Source organism: Oncorhynchus kisutch, linkage group LG9 (genome assembly GCF_002021735.2).
Source record: "Oncorhynchus kisutch isolate 150728-3 linkage group LG9, Okis_V2, whole genome shotgun sequence".
NCBI lineage: Eukaryota > Metazoa > Chordata > Actinopteri > Salmoniformes > Salmonidae > Oncorhynchus > Oncorhynchus kisutch.
Window position 1 is genome coordinate 32,289,883 of NC_034182.2, and position 21,956 is coordinate 32,311,838.

General features: G+C 43.5%; 3 protein-coding genes across 9 annotated transcripts in view; 1 reads left to right on the plus strand and 2 right to left on the minus strand.

Moving 5' to 3' along the window:
- The window catches only part of LOC109897048 (CD276 antigen-like), a 4,501-nt gene extending 4,471 nt beyond the window's left edge, over positions 1 to 30 (minus strand). Inside the window, exon 1 of the mRNA XM_020491565.2 lies at positions 1 to 30. This exon is cut by the window's left edge and continues 183 nt beyond it. The gene's annotated coding sequence lies outside the window, so the exon portion shown is untranslated.
- LOC109897047 (rap1 GTPase-GDP dissociation stimulator 1) overlaps positions 1 to 14,758 on the plus strand; it is a 63,871-nt gene extending 49,113 nt beyond the window's left edge. For all 7 annotated transcript variants that reach the window (XM_031832439.1, XM_031832436.1, XM_031832440.1 and 4 more), the window contains 8 exons: positions 914 to 1,057; positions 5,908 to 6,039; positions 9,285 to 9,419; positions 9,832 to 9,957; positions 11,086 to 11,225; positions 12,065 to 12,191; positions 12,680 to 12,808; positions 12,992 to 14,758. In XM_031832439.1, coding sequence (XP_031688299.1) covers positions 914 to 1,057; positions 5,908 to 6,039; positions 9,285 to 9,419; positions 9,832 to 9,957; positions 11,086 to 11,225; positions 12,065 to 12,191; positions 12,680 to 12,808; positions 12,992 to 13,119 — 1,061 coding nt within the window. In that variant the 3' untranslated portion in view covers positions 13,120 to 14,758. The remainder of the gene's footprint in view (positions 1 to 913; positions 1,058 to 5,907; positions 6,040 to 9,284; positions 9,420 to 9,831; positions 9,958 to 11,085; positions 11,226 to 12,064; positions 12,192 to 12,679; positions 12,809 to 12,991) is intronic.
- Positions 14,759 to 15,225: 467 nt separating this feature from the next.
- Positions 15,226 to 21,956, minus strand: part of LOC109897049 (tetraspanin-5) — a 31,651-nt gene continuing 24,920 nt past the window's right edge. The window contains exons 8-10 of the mRNA XM_020491567.2: positions 19,923 to 19,984; positions 17,426 to 17,471; positions 15,226 to 17,247 (exon numbers count right to left, since the gene is read on the minus strand). Coding sequence (XP_020347156.1) covers positions 17,459 to 17,471; positions 19,923 to 19,984 — 75 coding nt within the window. The 3' untranslated portion in view covers positions 15,226 to 17,247; positions 17,426 to 17,458. The remainder of the gene's footprint in view (positions 17,248 to 17,425; positions 17,472 to 19,922; positions 19,985 to 21,956) is intronic.

The following is a 21,956-nucleotide window of genomic DNA, read 5'->3' on the forward strand; positions in this document are numbered from 1 at the left end:
GCTTCTGTCTAACTGCGCCCACTCTGTCTCCGCTTACAACATGAAGTATTCCTGTAATCAGTTCCCTGCTGGAGTGAATCATTGTTTTGGCTGGGTGACCATTCTTGATACACACAGGAAACTGTTGAGCATGAAAAACTCTGCAGCGTTGCAGTACTTGACACAAACCAGGGCACCTGACACCTACTACTATACCCCATTCAAAGGCACTTAAATCTTTTGTCTTGCCCATTCACCCTCTGAATGGCACACATACACAATCCATGTCTCAACTGTCTCAAGACATAAAAATCCTTCTTTAACCTGTCTTCCCCTTTATCTAGTGGATTTAACAAGTGACCATAGCTTTCACCTGGTCAGTCTGTCATTGAAAGAGCAGGTGTTCTTAATGTTTTGTACACTGGGTGTATACTGAACCATCATTATCCATGTCTGGACAGTGGACACCTAAAAAAAAAATATATATATTTTTTTTTTGCTGTGTTTTTTTTACTCTGACACAATTGAGTACACAAAGACAATATCAAGATATACATCCTGAAGAAGATGAGGCTGTCAGAACATTTTTTTGTGTCTGAGAATTTCAGATGCCGCCAATGCTTTTTCAATGCGACTCATTTCAAATCAAATGTTACTGCTCACGTGCAGATGTTATTGCAGATGTAATGAAATGCTTGTGTTTCTAGCTCCCAACAGTTATTGCCTGATGAATGACTACAGTTAATGATTGTCCGACAAACTCACAGTCCGAATAATTGTTGACTCAATTACTTTTGATGGACAGAAATGGACAATGATTGGGGTGTATAGTCTAAAGGAACAAAAGTGGGGTGTGTGGGAGTTGTTGATAGTTAATCCACCTCCGGGAAATGCTGTCATTTTCTAATTTTGTGTAACTGTCTCTCTCTCTCAGATGTGATCAAGCTGCAGTTGGTGGAGGCGGGCCTGGTGGAGTGTCTGTTAGATGTGGTGACTCACACCGTGAATGGGGAGAGGGATGAGGATGTGGCCCAGCTCAAGACTGCCTCCGATCTGATGGTGCTGCTGCTTTTGGGAGGTACTACACACACACACACACACACACACACACACACACACACACAAACCAACATCGATTTCCGTTAGCCAGCAATTGCCGGCTTTTGGCCCAAAAATATTATGAAAAGCCGATTTTTAAATAAAAAATTACCGGGAGAAAGGAAAATGCATTGCAAAATAATGCTTTTTAATTGATGGAAATACCAATCGATGGAAATGGATTTGACTGTCATGCTTATCGGTCTATAGGTTCAATTGCATAATTTTGTGTAATTTAAATTGGCCTGTGTGTATCTGTAAGTCATCGTTTATCTTATTTATCCAACACAACTATCCTACGCGCGCAGCATACAGAGCCTATTTTGAGCGGGATTTCTCCTGCTGCTCCACAGGTTATTGTTGCTGGAGTAAAACATGCTTTATAAACATACACCAAGTTCCTTTTCACCCTTCAATGACCCCAACATATAAACTCAGCAAAAAAAGAAACGTCCTCTCACTGTCAACTGTGTTTATTTTCAGCAAACTTATTAGCATGTGTAAATATTTGTATGAACAGAAGAGTCAACAACTGAGACATAAACTGGACAAGTTCCACATACATGTGACTAACAGAAATGGAATAATGTGTCCCTGAAAGAAGGGAGGGGGGGGGGTCAAAATCAAAAGTAAGTCAGTATCTGGTGTGGCCACCAGCTGCATTAAGTACTGCAGTGCATCTCCTCCTCATGGACTGCACAAGATTTACCAGTTCTTGCTGTGAGATTTTACCCCACTCTTCCACCAAGGCACCTGCAAGTTCCCGGACATTTCTGGGGGGAATGGCCCTATCCCTCACTCTCCGATCCAACAGGTTCCAGACGTGCTCAATGGGATTGAGATCCGGGCTCTTCGCTGGACATGGCAGAACATTTGACATTCCTGTCTTGCAGAACGAGTAGTATGGCTGGTGGCATTGTCAGGATGAGCCTGCAGGAAGGGTACCACATGAGGGAGGAGTATGTCTTCCCTGTAACGCACAGCGTTGAGATTGCCTGCAATGACAACAAGCTCAGTCCGATGATGCTGTGACACACCGCCCCAGACCATGACGGACCCTCCACCTCCATATCGATCCTGCTCCAGAGTACAGGTCTCGGTATCATGCTCATTCCTTCGATGATAAACACAAATCCGACCATCACCCCTGCTGAAACAAAACCCTGACTCGTCAGTGAAGAGCACTTTTTGCCAGTCCTGTCTGGTCCAGCGACGGTGGGTTTGCCCATAGTCAATGTTGTTGGCGGTGATGTCTGGTGAGGACCTGCCTTACGACAGGTCTACAAGCCCTCAGTCCAGCCACTCTCAGCCTATTGTGGACAGTCTGAGCACTGATGGAGGGATTGTGCGTTCCTGGTGTAACTCGGGCAGTTGTTGCCATCCTGTACCTGTCCCGCAGGTGTGATGTTCGGCTGTACCGATCCTGTGCAGGTGTTACACGTGGTCTGCTACTGCGAGTACGGACATTGCAATTTATTGCCCTGACCACATCTGCAGTCCTCATGCCTCCTTGCAGCATGCCTAAGGCATGTTCATGCAAATGAGCAGGGAACATGGGCATCTTTCTTTTGGTGTTTTCCAAAGTTAGGACACTAAGGCCTTTATACTAAGTTTTCATAACTGACCTTAATTGTCTACTGTCTGTAAGCAGTTAGTCTTAACGACCGTTCCACATATGCATCTTCATTGATTTTGGTTCATTGAACAAGCATGGGAAACAGTGTTTGAACCCTTTACAATGAAGGTCTGAAGTAGAGGTCGACCGATCAATCGGAATGGACGATTAATTAGGGCCGATTTCAAGTTTTCACAACAATCGGAAATCGGTATATTTGGGCACCGACTTGACGATTAAATTGTAAAAAATTATATATATTTTTTTCACCCTTATTTAATCTTTATTTAACTAGGTAAGTCAGTTAAGAACACATTATTATTTTCAATGACGGCCTAGGAACAGTGGGTTAACTGCCAAGATTTTCACCTTGTCAGCTCGGCGGATCCAATCTTGCAACCTTAACTAGTCCAACGCAATAACGACCTGCCTCTCTCTCGTTGCACTCCACAAGGAGTTACACGAATGCATTAAGCCAAGGTAAGTTGCTAGCTAGCATTAAACTTATCTTATAAAAAAACAATCAAAATCACTAGTTACTAGATATTATCTAGCATGTCCTGCGTTGCATATAATCTGACTGAGCGGTGGTAGGCAGAAGCAGGCGTGTAAACATTCATTCAAACAGCACTTTCATGCGTTTTGCCAGCAGCTCTTTGTTGTGCGTCAAGCATTGCGCTGTTTATGACTTCAAGCCTATCAACTCCCGAGATGAGGCTCGTGTAACTGAAGTGAAATGGCTAGCTAGTTAGCGCGCGCTAATTGTCGATGTGTTCCTGGTTCGAGCCCAGGGAGGAGCGAGGAGAGGGACGGAAGCTATACTGTTACACTGGCAATACTAAAGTGCCTATTAGAACATCCAATAGTCAAAGGTTAATGAAATACAAATGGTATAGAGGGAAATAGTCCTATAATTCCTATAATAACTACAACCTAAAACTTCTTACCTGGGAATATTGAAGACTCATGTTAAAAGGAACCACCCGCTTTCATATACTCTCATGTTCTGAGCAAGGAACTGAAACGTTAGCTTTCTTACATGGCACATATTTTACATGGAACATATTGCACTTTTACTTCTGTTTTTGCATTATTTAAACCAAATTGAACATGTTTCATTATTTACTTGAGGCTAAATTGATTTTATTGATGTATTATATTAAATAAAAATAAGTTCATTTAGTATTGTTGTAATTGTCATTATTACAAAAAATAAAAATTGGCCGATTTTAATCGGTATCGGCTTTTATGGTCCTCCAATAATCGGTATCAGCGTTGAAAAATCATAATCGGTCGACCTCTAGTCTGAAGTTATTTGGATTTTTACAAATTATCTTGAAGACAGGGTCCGGAAAAAGGGACGTTGCTTTTTTTGCTGACTTTACATTCCTTTTACATCGAAAGTAATCAATAAGTTCTACTATGATAACATGACGTATACTTTGAGCTGGAATCCAACACCATTCTAGTGCAGGCAGCAGGCTATTAGTGCATCACCAAACACTTTACAATGTGAGTTGGAGGCAGTATGCATTTTGAAAACTTACTTAATTGGATAAATCCTGCCGTTTTTTTCTTTTCGTGTTATGGGGCATGTCTCAATGGTAGGATTGGTAGATTGTAGGCCTGCCTCATAGGTGTTAGACATGCCTCCATAAAATAAAACATTCAGGATTCAAACAATTATGTTTTCAAAATGCTTCAGACTTCATAGGCGGCCGGTGAGTTTCAGGTTTGTGGAAGCTTACAATTGATCCTACCATTTTCTGCCATTCTGCATGCCAGTTATGATTTTAATATGCACATTTTTGAGGAACAGTTTCATTTCAATAATGTTTTGGTTTCTAAAAAATCCTTGCCACGTGGTTCATCATAAAAATCGGAATTTAAAATGATAAAAGTTAAGTCAATAATTTCAAGATCGCCAGCTTCTTCCGTTCTGGAGAAAGACTCTCCTGTATCGTCGCCACACCCCTCCCCCATCTTGTCTCAACATTTTAAAATTCTACTCCACACATTTTAGATGCTTTTCACTGACAGCCTCAACTCAATAATCAGCTAGTCCTATTGCCACGCGCGCAGCCCAAATACTGGTCTTCTCAAATAGGCATTGATAGGCCTACGAGCTTGTGAAACAGTCCACAGCTAATGATCCTCGATTCCTCTGTGGCTAAGTCATGCTTTCTGGTGAAGTATTTTGAAGTATTTTCTTTTTCTGTATAGACAAGCATGCGGAATGTGTATTTTTTTTTTGGGGGGGGGGAGAAGAGTGCTTCTAGGCTATAAGGTAAATAGGAGAATGATGTTTCGCACATGGCTTATAGGAGAGGAGAAGAAACGAGACTCTATGCTGGTGATTTATTCCCACTCGGCCCATAGACTAGGAAACAAAGTGAATTATGTTATGCTTACTGGATGAAGTTGGACAAGTATTCAGACAAGTCTTCCTGATTTGAACCTTCGTTAACTACATTTGGGTGTGCAGAGCACCACCAGATGTAACTTTTTTTTGGAGTTAAATAAATCAAACGTGATAACTATAGTATCCGGTACTAGCGTTTGAAAAAGTGAATTCATTCTTCTCAAATGAATAATCTCTCCCCATCTTCCAAATCACGCTCGTATAATCAGTAGCCTATGCTTCGGAGGGAGTAGAGGCAGGCAGCATACAAACGTGCACGCGACACACACTGGCAAAGATTTACAGCTGGCAGACAGAAACTGGAATACGTTAATGAGTGACAGTGAGGGGCCTTGTAGGTGCTTTGTTGTGATTTTTTTGTTATGTTTTTGTGGGGCCTATTTTATATATTTTTTTAAGAATAATGCCCGGAATGTATGCTTTTAAAATAACGGTTCTGTTCCGGAACAGTATAGATCATTTCCATTCCCGTTTCTGTTCCTCAAAACATAAATATAGCATTCTACTTGCCTTCCAATCTTCCCTCACCACTTTGTTATACTGAAGCCAAGAAGTAGGACATTTATCCTGTAACATTTTCTTCCAGAAACATATATGCTTATTTGTGTGTGGTCTGCTTATTTTTTTATTAGATTTTTTTGTAAATAACTGCTGTGACATTTTGATGGCCTCTCTCCCTTCTGGTGCAGTGGGCAGGTGTTTTGTGTTGACAGCCTCTCTACATCGCTCTCCCCTCTGGTGCAGTGGTCAGGTGTTTTGTGTTGACAGCCTCTCCACATCTCTCTCCCTTCAGATGAGTCCATGCAGAAGCTGTTTGACGCGGGCAAGGGCAGTGTGTTCGAGAGGGTCCTTTCCTGGGTACCATCCCACAACCACCAGCTGCAGTTGGCAGGGGCACTGGCCATTGCCAACTTTGCCCGCAACGGTAAAGAGATTACTGCACACGTTGTCTGTAGTAACAGCTCAGTGGGCAAACCTGGTTGAGATTAAGTCATTGCAATGTTGAAACGACATCGTTACCATGTTGAAATGACATTATGCCATAAGGATAAGGAACCAACAAAATGGGTTATTCAGGATAAAACTGCCTCTTGATCTCATCACTCAAACTGGAAACATCATGTAGAACAGATACACTTCTCTCTCTAGTAGTAAGCACCAGTTAATCAATCAAATTTATTTATAGCCCTTTTTACATCTGCAGATGTCAGAGTGCTATACAGAAATCCAGCCTAAAACCCCAGAGGGGAAGCAATGCAATAGTAGAAGCACGGTGGCTAGGAAAAACTCTCTAGAAAGGCAGGAACCTAGAGCGGAACTTCTCTCTAGAGAGGAACCTCTTCTGACTGTGCCGGGTGGGGATTATAAGAGTACATGGCCATTTAAGGCCATATTGTTCTTCAAGATGTTCAAACCTTCATAGATGACCAGCAGGGTCAAATAATAATAATCACAGTGGTTGTAGAGGGTGCAACAGGTCAGTACCCCCAGGAGTAAATGTCAGTTGGCTTTTCATAGCCAAGCATTGAGTTTGAGACCGCAGGTAGAGAGAGTTGAAAACAGCAGGTCCGGGACAAGGTAGCACGTTCAGTGACCAGGTCAGGATTCCCTAGCCACAGGTAGACCAGTTGAAACTGGAGCAGCAGCATGACGAGGTGGACTGGGGACAGCCAGTCTTACCTGAGGCATAATATAAGGGCTCAGGTCCTCCGGGAGGGGAGAGGGAGGGAGAACTTAAATTCACACAGGACACCAGATATAAGACTGACCCCAGTCCCCTGGCACATACACTATTGCAGCATAGATACTAGAGACTGGTGTTTTTTTTGTTGTGCCCTCTTCACGACTGTCTTGATGTGTTTGGATCATGATAGTTTGTTGTTGATGTGGACCCCAGGATCTTGAAGCTCTCAACATGTTGCACAACAGCCCCATCGATGAGAATGGGGGCGTGCTCAACCCTCCTTTTCCTGTAGTCCACAATCATCTCCTTTGTCTTGATCACATTGAGGGAGAGGTTGTTGATCTGGCACCACACGACCATGGTCTCTGACCATCACGTTTGACTTAACCCACTCAAGTGACACACCCTTCCTAGGGACAGCATGGAAGAGCACTAGTAAGCACCTAGTAAGCATGCCCCCGTAATAAGGTCAGAGGCAGAGAATCCGAGTGGAAAGAGGGGAGCCGGCCAGGCAGAGACCGCAAGGGCAGTTAGTCGCTCCATTGCCTTGCTGTTCACCTTCGCAGCCCTGATCAGGGTCCCATGTGGCCCAGTGGTACAGCATGGCCCTTGCAATGCCAGGGTTGTGGGTTCAATTCTCACAGGGGACCAGTACGAAAGACTAAAATATAACACTCAGATTCTAGAATCGCAGTGTGTTTGGAAAGCGTTCAGACCCCTTGACATTTTCCACAATTTAAGTTACAACCTTAATCCACTGACAGTACTCCATAATGACAAAGCAAAAAACTGGTTTTTAGAATTTCTTTGCAAATTTATAAAAAAAATTTTTTATCACATTTATATAAATATTCAGACCATTTACTCAGTACTTTGAAGCACCTTTGGCAGCAATTACAGCCTTGTCTTCTTGGGTATGACGCTACAAGCTTGGCACACCTGTATTGGGGTAGTTTCTCCCATTCTTCTCTGCAGATCCTCTGAAGCTCTGTCAGGTTGGGATGGGGAGCATCGCTGCACAGCTATTTTCAGGTCTCTCAAGAGATGTTTGATCGGGTTCAAGTCCGAGCTCTGGCTGGGCAACTCAAGGACATTCAGAGACTTGTCCTGAAGCCACTCCTGCATTGTCTTGGCTGTGTGCTTAGGGTCGTTGTCCTTTTGGAAGGTGAACCTTCACCCCAGTCTGAGAACCTGCTCCAGAGTGCTGAGGATTCATCAAGGATCTCTGTACTTTGCTTCGTTCATCTTTGCCTCGATCCTGACCAGTCTCCCAGTCCCTGCCACTGGAAAAAATCCCCACAGCATGATGCTGCCACCACCATGCTTCACTGTAGGGATGGTGCCAGGTTTCCAGACATTACGCTTGGCCTTCATGCCAAAAAGTTACATCTTGGTTTCATCAGACCAGAGAATCTTGTTTTTCATGGTCTGAGTCCAAGCGGGCATGTGCCTTTTACTGAGGAGTGGCTTCCATCTGGCCACTCTACCATTAAGGCCTGATTGGTAGTGCTGCAGAGATGGTTGTCCTTCTGGAAGGTTCTCCCATCTCCACAGAGGAACTATGGAGCTCTGTCAGAGTGCCCATCGGGTTCTTGTTCACTTCCCTGACCAAGGCCCTTCTTCCCCAATTGCTCAGTTTGGCCGGGTGGCCAGCTCCACGAAGAGTCTTGGTGGTTCCAAGCTTCTTCCATTTAAGAATGATGGAGGCCACTGTGTTCTTGGCGACCTTCAATACTGCAGAAATGTTTTGGTAACCTTCCCCAGATCTGTGCCTCGACACAATCCTGTCTCGGAGCTCTACGGACTATTCCTTCGACCTCGTGGCTTGGTTTTTGTTCTGATATGCACTGTCAACTGTGGGACCTTTTTATATAGACGTGTGCCTTTCCAAATCATGTCCAATCAATTGAATTTACCTCAGGTGGACCCAATCATGTTGTAGAAACATCTCAAGGATAATCAATGGAAACAGGATGCACCTGAGCTCAATTTCAAGCCTCATAGCAAAGGGTCTGAATACTTATGTAAATAAGGTATTTCTGTTTTTATTTTTAATCACAAAATCTAAAAAACGTTTTTCGCTTTGTCGTTATGGGGTATTGTTTGTAGATTGAATGTATGTTATTTTATTCAATCCATTTTAGAATAAGGCTGTAAACAATGTGGGAAAAGGAAGGTATGAATACTTTCCAAATGTTCTGTATATAGAGCAAACACACTTCTCTGCCATGTAGAACCGAGAATCGACTTTTGCAAGCCCCCCCCCCCACCTTTTTCCAGATTTTCTCTCTAGTTAAGTTCCCCCCCAATGAAAACACACTCAGAGCTGAATACAAGTCCCAATCATGACAGTCATTCCAGGCCATTACTCAGCGTCACCACAGAGTTTCAGTAATATTAAAGCCAGGAAAATATTGTTTAGAAAATTGCGGGCTGTTTATACTATTTCCCCCCCCCCCCCCCCCCCCCCCCCCCCCCCCCCCCAGATGGTAACTGCATACAGATGGTGGAATCAGGCATTGTTCAGAAGCTTCTGGAGCTGCTGGATCGCCACGTGGAGGAGGGTAACGTCACCGTGCAGCACGCCGCGCTCAGCGCCCTGCGCAACCTGGCCATTCCTGGTGAGACGCCCAAGGCGCTCCATGCATGATTGAGTATACTGTGTTCTATATTTTCTATATGACTCGTAGGTTCAAGGCAAGTCTTTAACATTCATTTCCTGTCAGAAGTGCTTCCCCTGTACGTCTTTGTGATCTGTGGGTGGGGGCAGGTCTTGGCAAATGCAACTACAAACAACTTCTAGTCAAAAGTGCTTCCCTGTACTTAAGTTCCTTCTTTGAGCCTTAGTAACAATTGTATTCAATCAATATTAACCTAAGTTAGTGTATTGTTTATTTTCATGGTGTACAACATTGACATGTACAGTCCATATCTAAGGAAACAAAGCAGATTATACATGTCTTTGAGGAGGGAGCATAGTTTGAATGTATTTATTTAACATGTTTAATCTTTTATTTATAATCTTTCCCTAAGTGGTGAACAAGGCTAAAATGCTGTCAGCTGGTGTGTCAGATACGGTGTTGAAGTTCCTCCCGTCAGAGATGCCTCCTGTCCAGTTCAAACTGCTGGGGACGTTACGCATGCTCATCGACACACAGGGTAGAGCATCTTTATAACACCTATATATCACAATTATAGCACATTTAATACCCTGTAGAACAACTGCCTAATGATGCCCCCGACGTCTGTGCTTCGAGCTCTATTTAAATTGACCAGAATCAGTCACAGGTGTGAATGTTTCAACCCATTAACTTTGCAGAAAGATCTAAAGGAACCTTTTCTGAAATGGAGGTGATAATGCTTTCCTAATGATGCTCTAAACTTGATTTGTTCCATACCTCACTCTTTGTCCTTAAATTGATCAGTATCAAATCCAGGTGCGAAGATTTAATTTATTCAGCAGAGTATTTTCGAGAGCCATGCGTCCTCCGAAACACGGCCCTGCCAAGCCGCACTGCTTCTTGACACACTGCTCACTTAACCCGGAAGCCAGCCGCATGAATGTGTTGAAGGAAACACCGTACAACTGGCGACCGTGTCAGCAGAGCGCGATGGGACAAGGACATCCCCTATAACCCGGATGACTCTGGGCCAATTGTGCGTCGCCTCATTGGTCACCCGGTTGCAGCCGGCTGGCGACGCAGCCAGACATCGAACCCGGATCTGTAGTGACGCCTCAAGCACTGCGATGCAGTGCCTTAGACAACTGTGCCACTCGGGAAGCCATTGATGGGAAAGTACAGTCTAAAAAAATAAATTACAAATACATTTTAAAAAGCAAAGAATGCGATATGTTTCCCGCCAAACGTTTGAATCTTCATCAAATAGTGGTTGGGTTGGGGAGGACCGAACAAGGCCAAGTGCAGTCCAGCTGGATCCAAAGTGACATGGCGATCGATGGAGTCCATCTTTGAGTCGCTATGGACCGGAGTGTCACAGTGCGATGTTGACAGGGTGTTAGAATAGCAGGCAATTCAAGGTGATAGGACATTAATACCTGTATGGTGTTACAATACAGATTTTTTTATCTCTTCCTTCCTGGAGTTCAGACATTCATTATAACAAATACTAGAAAGTACTCATTGTTACCAAGAATTGACCCATTTAAAAATAATTTCAACAAGAAGTTACCAGTTTTTATGTCGAGTCATTTCAGTTTATATACCAGAGAGCTACCAATGGTAATGGGGATGTAAAATAAAGTGTTAACTGTTGTTTTCTCCCCAGTGGATGCGGCAGACCAGCTGGGGACCAATTCCAAGCTTGTGGAGCGTCTGGTAGAGTGGTGTGAGGCCAAGGACCATGCAGGAGTCATGGGAGAGTCCAACAGACTGCTCTCAGCTCTAATCCGCCACAGCAAATCAAAGGTTAGGGCCAGCTGCCATGGAAACACACACCATCTGTGACTGACTGACTAGCTGGCTGGCTGTGACCACAGAATGCATTCTGACCCATAATGGAACTGTTGATCATAAAGGGGAACAGGGGACTGGAATTTATTGTCTAACTCTTCCTGAAATAGGATCTTTCTTGTGGGATAATGCCTAGACCTAGTGTTGGCAGTTCTGCTACACTTCCCATCCAGTCTCATCTCAGGGGAGAATGACTCCGGTGTTACTTGGACTGGTTACCCCATTCTAATCTGTAGATTTGTGACCTCTGTCCTATTTGCAGGTCTTTAGACAGAATAGCACCCCTGTGGTAGTGCTAGAGATGTCATACTTACGCATGGGTATCCTAGTGGTTAGAGCGTTGGACTAGTAACCGAAAGGTTGCAAGTTCGAATCTCAGAGCTGACAAGGTACAAATCTGTCGTTCTGCCCCTGAACAGACAGTTAACCCACTGTTCCTAGGCCGTCATTGAAAATAAGAATTTGTTCTTAACTGACTTGCCTAGTAAAATAAAGGTAAAAAAAAAAAAAATCGTACACAAGTCATGTATCATTTAGAGCAGGGGTGGACTGGCCTAGTGGTCTCTCCTCCTGGAAAGTCACTGGGTGTGCAGGTTTGTGCTCCCACCCTGCTCTAACTTACACACCTTATTTCAGCTAATCAGAGTCCTGATGAGCAGTGGGTTAGAGGGTATGTGGGTTAGGGCAGGGCTGGAGCAAAACCCTGCACACCCAGTAGCTCCCCCACAAGGTGGAGAAAATATCCCCGTTTTAGAATTGTGCCCCATTTGAAATGTTTGTTTTTGTGGTTTTAGGACGTCGTAAAAACAGTCATCCAGGGGGCAGGTGTGAAGCACTTAGTAGTCATGGCGATGAGCGAACACATGATCATGCAGAACGAGGCGCTGGTGGCTCTGGGCCTCATCGCCGGGTTGGACCTGGGTAAGAGTCAGGGGTCACAGTCAGGTTCATGTCACAGTGCAGCCTAATTCTGACTACTGTGTTAGCCACATGGTTTTGTAAAGTCCAGATTGGTAGCACTTCCTTTGACTGTGCCTGGGTTGTGTTCAGTAGGGCATACTGTAGTAAAATGTTTAGAAATTGAGGGGGGGGGGGGGGGGGCAAAGTTCCTGTTTTACTCGGTTTTAAAATAATTTCAATTTTCCATGCTTACTGAACATGACCTGATATTGCATGGCTTGAATCAACTGCAAGTAGTTTGATGATGCACAGGGTGAGTTAGAACCATACAATGGAAAGCAATTTTGACCTATTGAGACTGTATAAATTAAATTCACTGTTGAAGCATTTGTAACGGGGTGCTCAGTATACCCTTTTCTCAGAAACAAAGCATTGACTCTGGTGGGGCATTGAAATGCATTAAAACAATTGGACAAATGAGTCTGTGACTTGTGTTTTTCATGTTTCAGTGGGGGCTGAAAAGGACTTTGTCGGGGCTGGCCTGGTGCAGGTGCTCCATAAGCTGCTCTCAGACGAGAGGACCGCCCCGGAGATCAAATACAACTCCATGATCCTCATCTGTGCGGTCATGGGCTCAGGTAAAAGGGGCGGCCATTTTGAATCAGCCACTTAGACACAACTTCTGCTCCAATATCCAAGCTAAGGCATAGCAGAGTGGTGTACTAGTATGGACATTGGGATGTAGCTGAATGTTCTGGTTTAGATTTGTGCTCTTCCTTTAAAGACTTCTGAATGAGACCTGTTATCTTTCCCTCCTCCAGAGCCTCTCCATAAAGAAGTGCAGGGCCTGGCCTTCATCGACGTGGTCTCCAAGCTGCGGTCGCACGAGAACAAAACGGTGTCCCACCAGGCATCGCTCACAGAGCAGAGGCTAACGGCACAGAGCTAAAGGACTCTTAATGCCCGCAATCCCCCACTCCCCCCAATGCCTGCCTCATAGCCAATCCCTGCCCCCCTTCCCTCTCTCTCCAGAACTTCCCTCTGTGTGTCCTATCATCACGTGCCAAGGTATCCTGTCCCTTTGCCCCTGCCTTACAGCCTGCCTTTAGCCTGCCTTCCCACACTACCGCCGCTCACGCATGCGTACTCCTCCATAATAAAAACAAGACAGCCTTTTCTTTCTGCAATAGACATACAAAGAGAACACTTTATGACCATAGCTGTGAAACCCGTTGAAAAACAATACAAAAGAACAAAAAAAACTGAGTAGGTTGGTCTGAAAACAAACTAAGCTGCCATGCATCCATCCTATGTCCCATCGTAGCTTGAGTTGAAGACGAACTGCATGTTTTAGTCCAGTTGATGGTGTATCCATGTTCATTTTGACCCTCGCATACCCAAAACCACAGCCCTGGGCAGATCTTCCAGAGCTGAGTAGAGTTCAGTCATGTTGTACTTAAACTGGCGTTTCAAAGGAGTTTTCTTGATAATCCCAACCGATCCCTCTCTATTCCCTTAACTTTCATACAAACCCGATTTAAACTTAACTTGCTGTCTCAAACAACCTTACTGTTATATCAAGGGTATGTTTAGAATGGGGAAATGTTACAGAATGTTCAGATGTAAATATATTATGTAGAACAGATATGACCGTCTGTCAAGTAGAATAGGGAATTGTGTTAACTAAATGTGTTAGATTTCTATCTGCAATGTTGTAAATGTTTAACCCCAACTGAACATACCCTAGGCTGACTCCACTAGCATGTAATAATTCTCACCTAAACATTGAGGAATCCTGTGTAAGTTACAAGTTATATCCCCCAGATGAACAGTCACTCTCTCCCTGGTCTCTGAGTGTACAGTGAAGCAGTCAGCCCTACCAGGTGCGTAGTATATGTCTGGATGGATTATGATGAGCCAGGTGCGCCAGGAAAGACCGATTTTGGGGGGGTGTCTTTTTTGCGTAGCGCTGCACATTTCAGAAGATTTCTATATCATATTAATGTGGTTCCTAAGTTATTTAACACTTCTCCAGGTGTTGTGAGATCTGATCATCTATATAACGCGACTGCAAAAGAGATGAACTGGAACGTCACCGTCGATTGGAATCTGGCTGCATCGTTTCACATAGTCACTGTGGTCTCCCTGACAGCTATGAGAACCTCCCCATAACCCTGTCAGAATGGGCCAATCCAGACAGCCAGAGAAGATCCCCCCGTCTATGTGTGGTACCTCTCTATGGTTTATCCCAGCCAGCGCTTTGTTTGCATGTGTGATGGTTTCTCTCCCACTCCAAGTATCGAGAACATGCCCATTCCAGCATGATGGATACTGCGTTAGGCAACGTCTGGTGACATAGGCGTTTTTTTTTAAATATAAATTATTTGTTTACTAATCGGTCTTGTTAAATTTGTTTTTTTTGTCAGGTATGAATGGTAATTTCAGATTTGTAACTTTACAAAGACACAATCAAATCAAGACGTAACTACAAACTAACTGCGTTACGGTATGTTTGTTGTAAATGTCATTGTTGTACATTTGGAAGATCGTAACTCAAACAGATAATTAAAGATGATTGCTGGCGATAATGTATCTGTTTCTGGAGTTTGTACTGCCTGTTGATATAGTAAGAGGGTGACGTCTGTTTCATATTATTGATAAGTCACTCTAATCCCGTTTCATTCATGGTCACACAGGGTTTCCTGAGTGCCTTGGCCAAGGCTATGGTGTCACCTAGGCTGCATTCCATTTCATATGGTTGTCCCCTCCCATCTATCCTTGTTCACTTCTCTTCATGGATCTGAGACAATTAGGTTAGGGGTAAGCAGAAGCTCCATCTCGAATAGAATGCAGCTTCACATGCCTGGCTTTGAGGTGCTCTGATAGGCCTGGCAAACACTACGTAGTTTTGACAGTGATGTAATGTCCATTGATCACACCTTTGTCACTGTTTCTGATTGGAATTAGTTCCATCTGATTGAGGGACTAGCCAAAGCACCATTGACCAATACAGTCATCCGTAATGGAGTCCGAGAGAAAGAGGATGCCAATTCACTTTCTGTCTTGTCCTTTTAATAATAATTAGTACTATTAACAATGTCAGCAGGTCAACAAAAATGATTTATTTCATGGGAATGAAAGAAAAACAAAGGGCTCGATTCAATCCCTATCGTGGAAGTTCAGTGTGATTTGAAATTTAAAGGTAGTTTGCGATTGAGCCGATATATCAAATCAAACAAGTGTAGACTTTACCTTGAAATGCTTACTTACAAGCCCTTAACCTCCAATGCAGTTCAAGAAGAAAATATTTACCAAGTCGGCTAGAATAAAAAAGTAACACTAAGAATAACCAGGCTATATAGATGGGGCACCGGTACCGAGTCAGTGTGCAGAGGTACAGGCTAGTTGAGGTCATCTGTACATGTAGGTGGGGGCGAAGTGACTATGTATAGGTAACAAACAAACGGCAAGTAGCAGCAGTGTACAAGAGGGGAGGGGGTATCAGTGTAAATGTTCATGAATTGTTCAGCAGTCTAATGGCTTGGGGGGTAGAAGCTGTTGAGCCTATATGCAAAATTTACCATGAGCGCAATCTCTGTGAGCGCAGGACATTAAAAGTGTCAATTGCGCTATAGCACTGATCTTCCACGATACAGATTGAATCAAACCCTTATTTTCTTGTTCTGAGGGCAGAAAGGAGTTTAATTGGTTATTTTAAAAGCCACACGAGGAATCGAACCAAGGACCTAATGCATGGACACCCTCGTGTTACGACCTCTGCCACCCAGGACCCCATCCACCCGCCTTAGGTTTTGGTCCTTTAACCAGTCACAAATGGTTAGACAAATGTGAAAAGTGATTGGTTAACTTTAGAAAGTAAGTTCAAGGTTGGAAAACAAGACATGGGGATCCTCAACAGGGACCTAGTCTCAACCTGTATCTAACGCGCCTGCCACCTCCCTACAAGCATTTATTTAATTTGACTCACTGATCATTGAGCTAGAAAACCGAAAGCACACAGGGATTTGAGCCAGGAACCCTCAGCACAGCAACCCATGTGTTACGCCCTCCACCACCAACAAATGTCAGGAAGTGAGTTTGTTTTATCACTCACTAGTCATTGTAAGCTCCCCCCGCTGAGCAATCGAACAAATCACATTCAGCCCTCAGAACAAGATTGAATATGAAGTGACAGGGATTCCTAAAGATTGACACTTCACTTAGCGGTATTGAAAACAGAAGACTACCATAGCAAGAAATGGACATGAAGTTTTTCAGTTCATTGAATGTATTGACAATTCATTTTAATGTAGAGTGTGCAGAGATCAGACCTGGGTCAAATACATTGATACTTGGAAGTGTGCTTGATTTAGCTTGTCTGTTACAATAGAACCAATTGACTAGTTCCCCCCCCCCCCCCCCCCCCAAACTCTTGCTAAAATAGGCCCACCTCAAGTATTTGAAAGTATGTAACGTACCTGTATGTATTTCACCCAGGTAGAGATGCCATGAAATATAACGAATGCGCAGAAACTCTTGAGCCTACAAGGCTACTGCAGTTCAAAGCGAACGACTTGAGGGCTGCGACTACTACTGTACATTTGTATTCTAGCACCATTACCCTCTTCCCTAATGCTCAGTCGCCACATACAGCTACCATTTTACTGTTAAAAATACCTGTGTCAATAAGAGCTTCTGTACATCATGAATTTAAACGAGCCTATGCCATTGTGATAGGCATGCAGTGCATTTACAAACACCCCCCCCAGAATTTTTTTGTCTTCATTATTTTCTGTACATTTCTACACAGTGTTTACCACATGGATGGAACCACATGGAACAAATGGGATGCAAAGCGTGGGTAACTTCCCCAAATTCCCAGGTTTTCCAGAAATCCTGATTGGAGGAATCTTCCAACTGGGATTTCTGGAAAATTACAGGAATTTTGCAACCCCAAACATCTTTAAAAAGGATCATAATGTGCCAGTCATCATGACGGAATATGGTGCAGGTGGTATCATTCCTAGTTCTAGCATCTTTTGATGCTCTGAGACTGGCGTAGCCATGCTGAAGAGACCTTGGGACAAATGGAAATCAAGGTCAGACACAGCTCTTAAAACAAACTAATCATAGTTTCAGTATTACTAGGGGCAACATTGAGAAAAGTCAACGACACGGTTGTATTTGAGACAAAAGTCAATTCTGATGTATTGTACCATTTACACTTAGCTAGGTGACTTGGTAGTGATCCTTACCTGTGCGTTCCTGGGTCAAGCCGGGCAGCGACATCAGGTAAATAAACTACACAGCAAGAGAAAGCAAAAGGAAGGTTTAAAACATGTTCCTTTCATTACATAAGAGCAAAGCCAGGGAGGGGGAGCATTCAGAATGACTAAAGTTGTCAAATATTATCAGGTGTTTTTCAGTCCTACTCTGCTGCATATTCAGTAATGATCACAATACTCTGGGACCACATGTTAAATTCTATTTACATTCCTGAGTTTTCTGTGAACATGTAATGCATCCTCAATACACCCCTGGTGGTGAAGTTGGGTGGGAATAGGGCAGGGAGGCAGAGAGTGATGGCTTGGCACAGGGGTGGCAGAGTTTGGGACAGTGACAAGTGGGAGTGGCCAAAGGATTGGTGGAGGGATCTGAGGGAAGTTGGTTATTATTCTGAAACTGTTTCTATTCTTCATGACCACAGGATCTGGGTTGAACTGATGGCTGAAGGAAATGGGTCATGTCCTTAAATCTATTGGCAGACTGTTGCCAACAGTGAGCTAGTTAAGCCTCCATCTTAGCCTGACATTTTGACTTACATACAAATGTTATACGTCAGGGATCATCAATTATTTTCTTGAGCGGATGGTCGTGGGGCCAGAGCACAAGAAAATATATATTTTTACACTGCCAATTGACAGCAAGAAGCCTAAATGGATAAAATATTTAACTAAAACAATTTCAAACCTTGATTACATTTGGGAACATTGTCCTGCGTAGGGTGCTGTCTTTCGGATGGGACATTAAAACGGTGTCCTGACTCTCTGTGGTCATTCAAAATCCCATGCCGGTTATTGTAAGAGTAGGGGTGTTGACCCCGGTGTCATGGCTACATTTCCAACATGGTCACCTAATCATCCCTGATTGGCATATCACTCCTCACCCTGCTACCTGAGGTGGGTGCCGCTCATTGCTGGTGGATGAGGTGAGTTTCCCCCTACTATGTAAAGCGCTTTGAGTACCTCAGTTGGAAGAAAAGTGTTATATAAATCCCATTTATTATTATTAGGATAATATAACATATGTCCCTCTGCTTTGGGAACAAATTTCCTAAATTAAAATTCTTTGGAGACGATTTTCTGTTTTTACATTTGTTTATGATCAACAGTGAAAATTATTTTTTTGCTCATAAAACTTGGGGGGCCAAATAAAACACATTTGATCTATGATCTTAATATCCCTGCCAGAGGTGTATTCCCTGATACTGATCTGTACTTTATTAATGTTAACATACTGTTATGAATGAAACATGGGTCTTGCAGGGTCTGGGCTGTGGTAAATCATTCACTACAGTGACTACTACTGATTCACGAAGGACAACAACACCCACCGGCTACAGGTCATACGGAGGACAACCACAACACCCACCAGCTACAGGTCATACGGAGGACAACAACACCCACCGGCTACAGGTCATACGGAGGACAACCACAACACCCACCAGCTACAGGTCATACGGAGGACAACAACACCCACCGGCTACAGGTCATACGGAGGACAACAACCTCTACCGGCTACAGTTAATACGGAGGACAACAACAACACCCACCGGCTACAGGTCATACGGAGGACAACAACAACACCCACCGGCTACAGGTCATACGGAGGACAACAACAACAACTGGCTACAGGTCATACGGAGGAAAACAACACCCACCGGCTACAGTTCATACACATGCTCGCGAGTACGTTCCTCATGCGTAGTATGCAGACCCTTTTTTTCCAGAGTGAGGCAGGGGTCGGTGCATGGAGAGAGAGGGCGGGGGCATCCTGACAAAGTATGGGGGATGAAAAATGAAGTGTGAGGTGAGTTGGCATGACGATGGTGTGGCAGAGGGATGGGATAGTAATGTGGACAGGGGGTGCTGTGCTCCTGTCTCCTAGCTGAGCGGCCAGCTGGAAGTAGCAGGGCGTAGAACCTTCGACAAATGACTCAGTCAAACTAATAGGTTAAGTTAGGAAGCAGAGCAAAGTCAAAGTACAAATAAACGTTTTTATAAATGTTTTACTCAGCATATTCTGGATCTGGGTTGATATGTAGCCAAAAACTAGTAAGAACCTTGTAAAATGCAGATTTAGTGGTTACAAACATCAATACTGTTGAACTTTTCATTTTGAGGAGTTAAATTCCACCATTGTTTCTTTTACAGCAGCTTGATACATACGGCGCAATATTTTCTTACTTTATTCTATGCCAAATATAATGAAGCACCTTTTCTAAAATACTGTCTGGTTTTGAAAATGTGATTCCAAATTCCCTTTTGGTCCACATGATGGCACACTATCAAACAAAACACCATTTAGAACCTTGGATTCAGTGATTGATTTTCCATGCTGTTAAAGCCTATCCTATGAAGTGTCAATCAATAATGAACCCAGTTAATAAAAAGTGGTAGGGAATGAGGAAACACATCAGATGTGATAGAATTAACTTGAGACGTTAATTTGAAGTATTTTATATTTCCTCACCAGCTTGCTCTCACAGCTTCGATGTCACTAACTAAGTTTTGTGCCAAGCATATTCCAAATATCTGTAAAAGAAAAAGAGAATTATGAATGTGATGTCTTTTGTAATTAAATCATGTTTTCATTAACATAAAAAATATATATTACACACACTGAACATAAACACAACATGCAACAATTTATTTCAAAGATTTGACTGTTACAGTTCATATAAGGAAATCAGTCAATTGAAATAAATGTATTAGGCCCTAATCTATGGATTTTACGACTGGGAATACAGATATGCATCTGTTGGTCACAGATTCCTTAAAAAGGTAGGGGCGTGGATCAGAAAACCAGTCAGTATCTGGTGTGACCAACATTTGCCTTATATCAGGTCATACGGACATTTGCGACATATCTCCTTCCCATAGAGTTGATCGTGGCTGGTGGAATGTCGTCCCATTTCTTATCAATGGCTCTGCGAAGTTGCTGGATATTGGTAGGAACTGGAAGATGCTGTCGTACCTGTTGATCCAGAGCATCCCAAACATGCTCAATGGGTGACATGTCTGGTGAGTAGGGGGGCCATGGAAGAACTCGGAAATTTTCAGCTTCCAAGAGTTGTGTACAGATCCTTGCAACATTACATTATCATGCTGAAACATGAGGTGATGGCGACAGATGAATGGCACAACAATGGGCCTTAGGATCTTGTCACGGTATGTCTGTGCATTCAAATTGCCATTGATAAAATGCAATTGTATTTGTTGGCAACGTATGCCTGCCCATACCATAACCCCACCATGGGTCACTCTGTTCACAACGTTGACATCAGCAAACCGCTCACCCACACAACACCATACACGTGGTCTGAGGTTGTGAGGCTGGTTGGACTTATTGCCAAATTCTCAAAAATGACATTTGTAGAGAAATTAACATTCAATTCTCAGATCAAGACCCTGGTGAGGACAAACAAGCACGTAGATGAGCTTCCCTGAGACAGTTTCTGACAGTTGTTCAGACCCACATTTTCATCAGCTGTCCAGGTGGCTGGCATTAGATGATCCCGCAGGTGAAGAAGCCGGATGTGGAGGTCCTGGGCTGGTGTGGTTACACGAGGCCTGTGGTTGTGAGGCCGGTTAGTACTACCAAATTCTCTCAAATTTACGTTTGGGTCGGTAGAGAAATTATGGTAGAGAAATTAACATTACATTATCTGGCAACAGCTCTGGTGGACATTCAGCAGTCAGCATGCCAATTGCACGCTCCCTCAAAACATCTGTGGCATTATGTTGCGTAACAAAACTGCAAGTTTTAAAGCAGCCTTTTATTGTCCCCAGGACAAGGTGCAGCTGTGTAATGATCGTGCTGTTTAATCAGCTTCCTCATATGCCACATCTGTCAGGTAGATGGATCATCTTGGCTAAGGATAAATGCTCACTAACAGGGATGTAAACAAATTTGGGCACAAAATCTGAGAGAAATATGCATTTTGTGTGTATGGAAAATGTCTGGGATCTTTTATTTCAGCTCATGTAACAATTTACCATCACTACATGTTGCGTTTATATTTTTTATTCAGTGTATACGTGTTTATATTGTCACATATGCCGGAGAGGTGCAGTGAAATGTGTTGTTTCACATGGTCAGCCATAGTAACCAGTGACTGAGTCACATGCAAGCTTCTCTGCTCTGAATTTCTGCTCGTTTAATCCACTTCAATCAGTGTAGATAAAGAGGAGGAGACAGGTTAAAGAAGGATTTTTGAGACATGGATTGTGTATGTGTGCCATTCAGAGGGTGAATGAACAAGACAAAAGATTTCAGTGCCTTTGAGCAGGTTATGGTAGTAGGTGCCAGGCGCACCGGTTTATGCCAAGAACTGCAACGCTGCTGGGTTTTTCACGCTCAACAGTTTCCCGTGCGTATCAAGAATGGTCCACCACCCAAAGGACATCCAGCCAACTTGACACAACTGTGAGAAGCATTGGAGTCAATACTGGCCAGCATCCCTGTAGAACGCCTTCAACACCTTGTCACCCTGATGAGACAAGT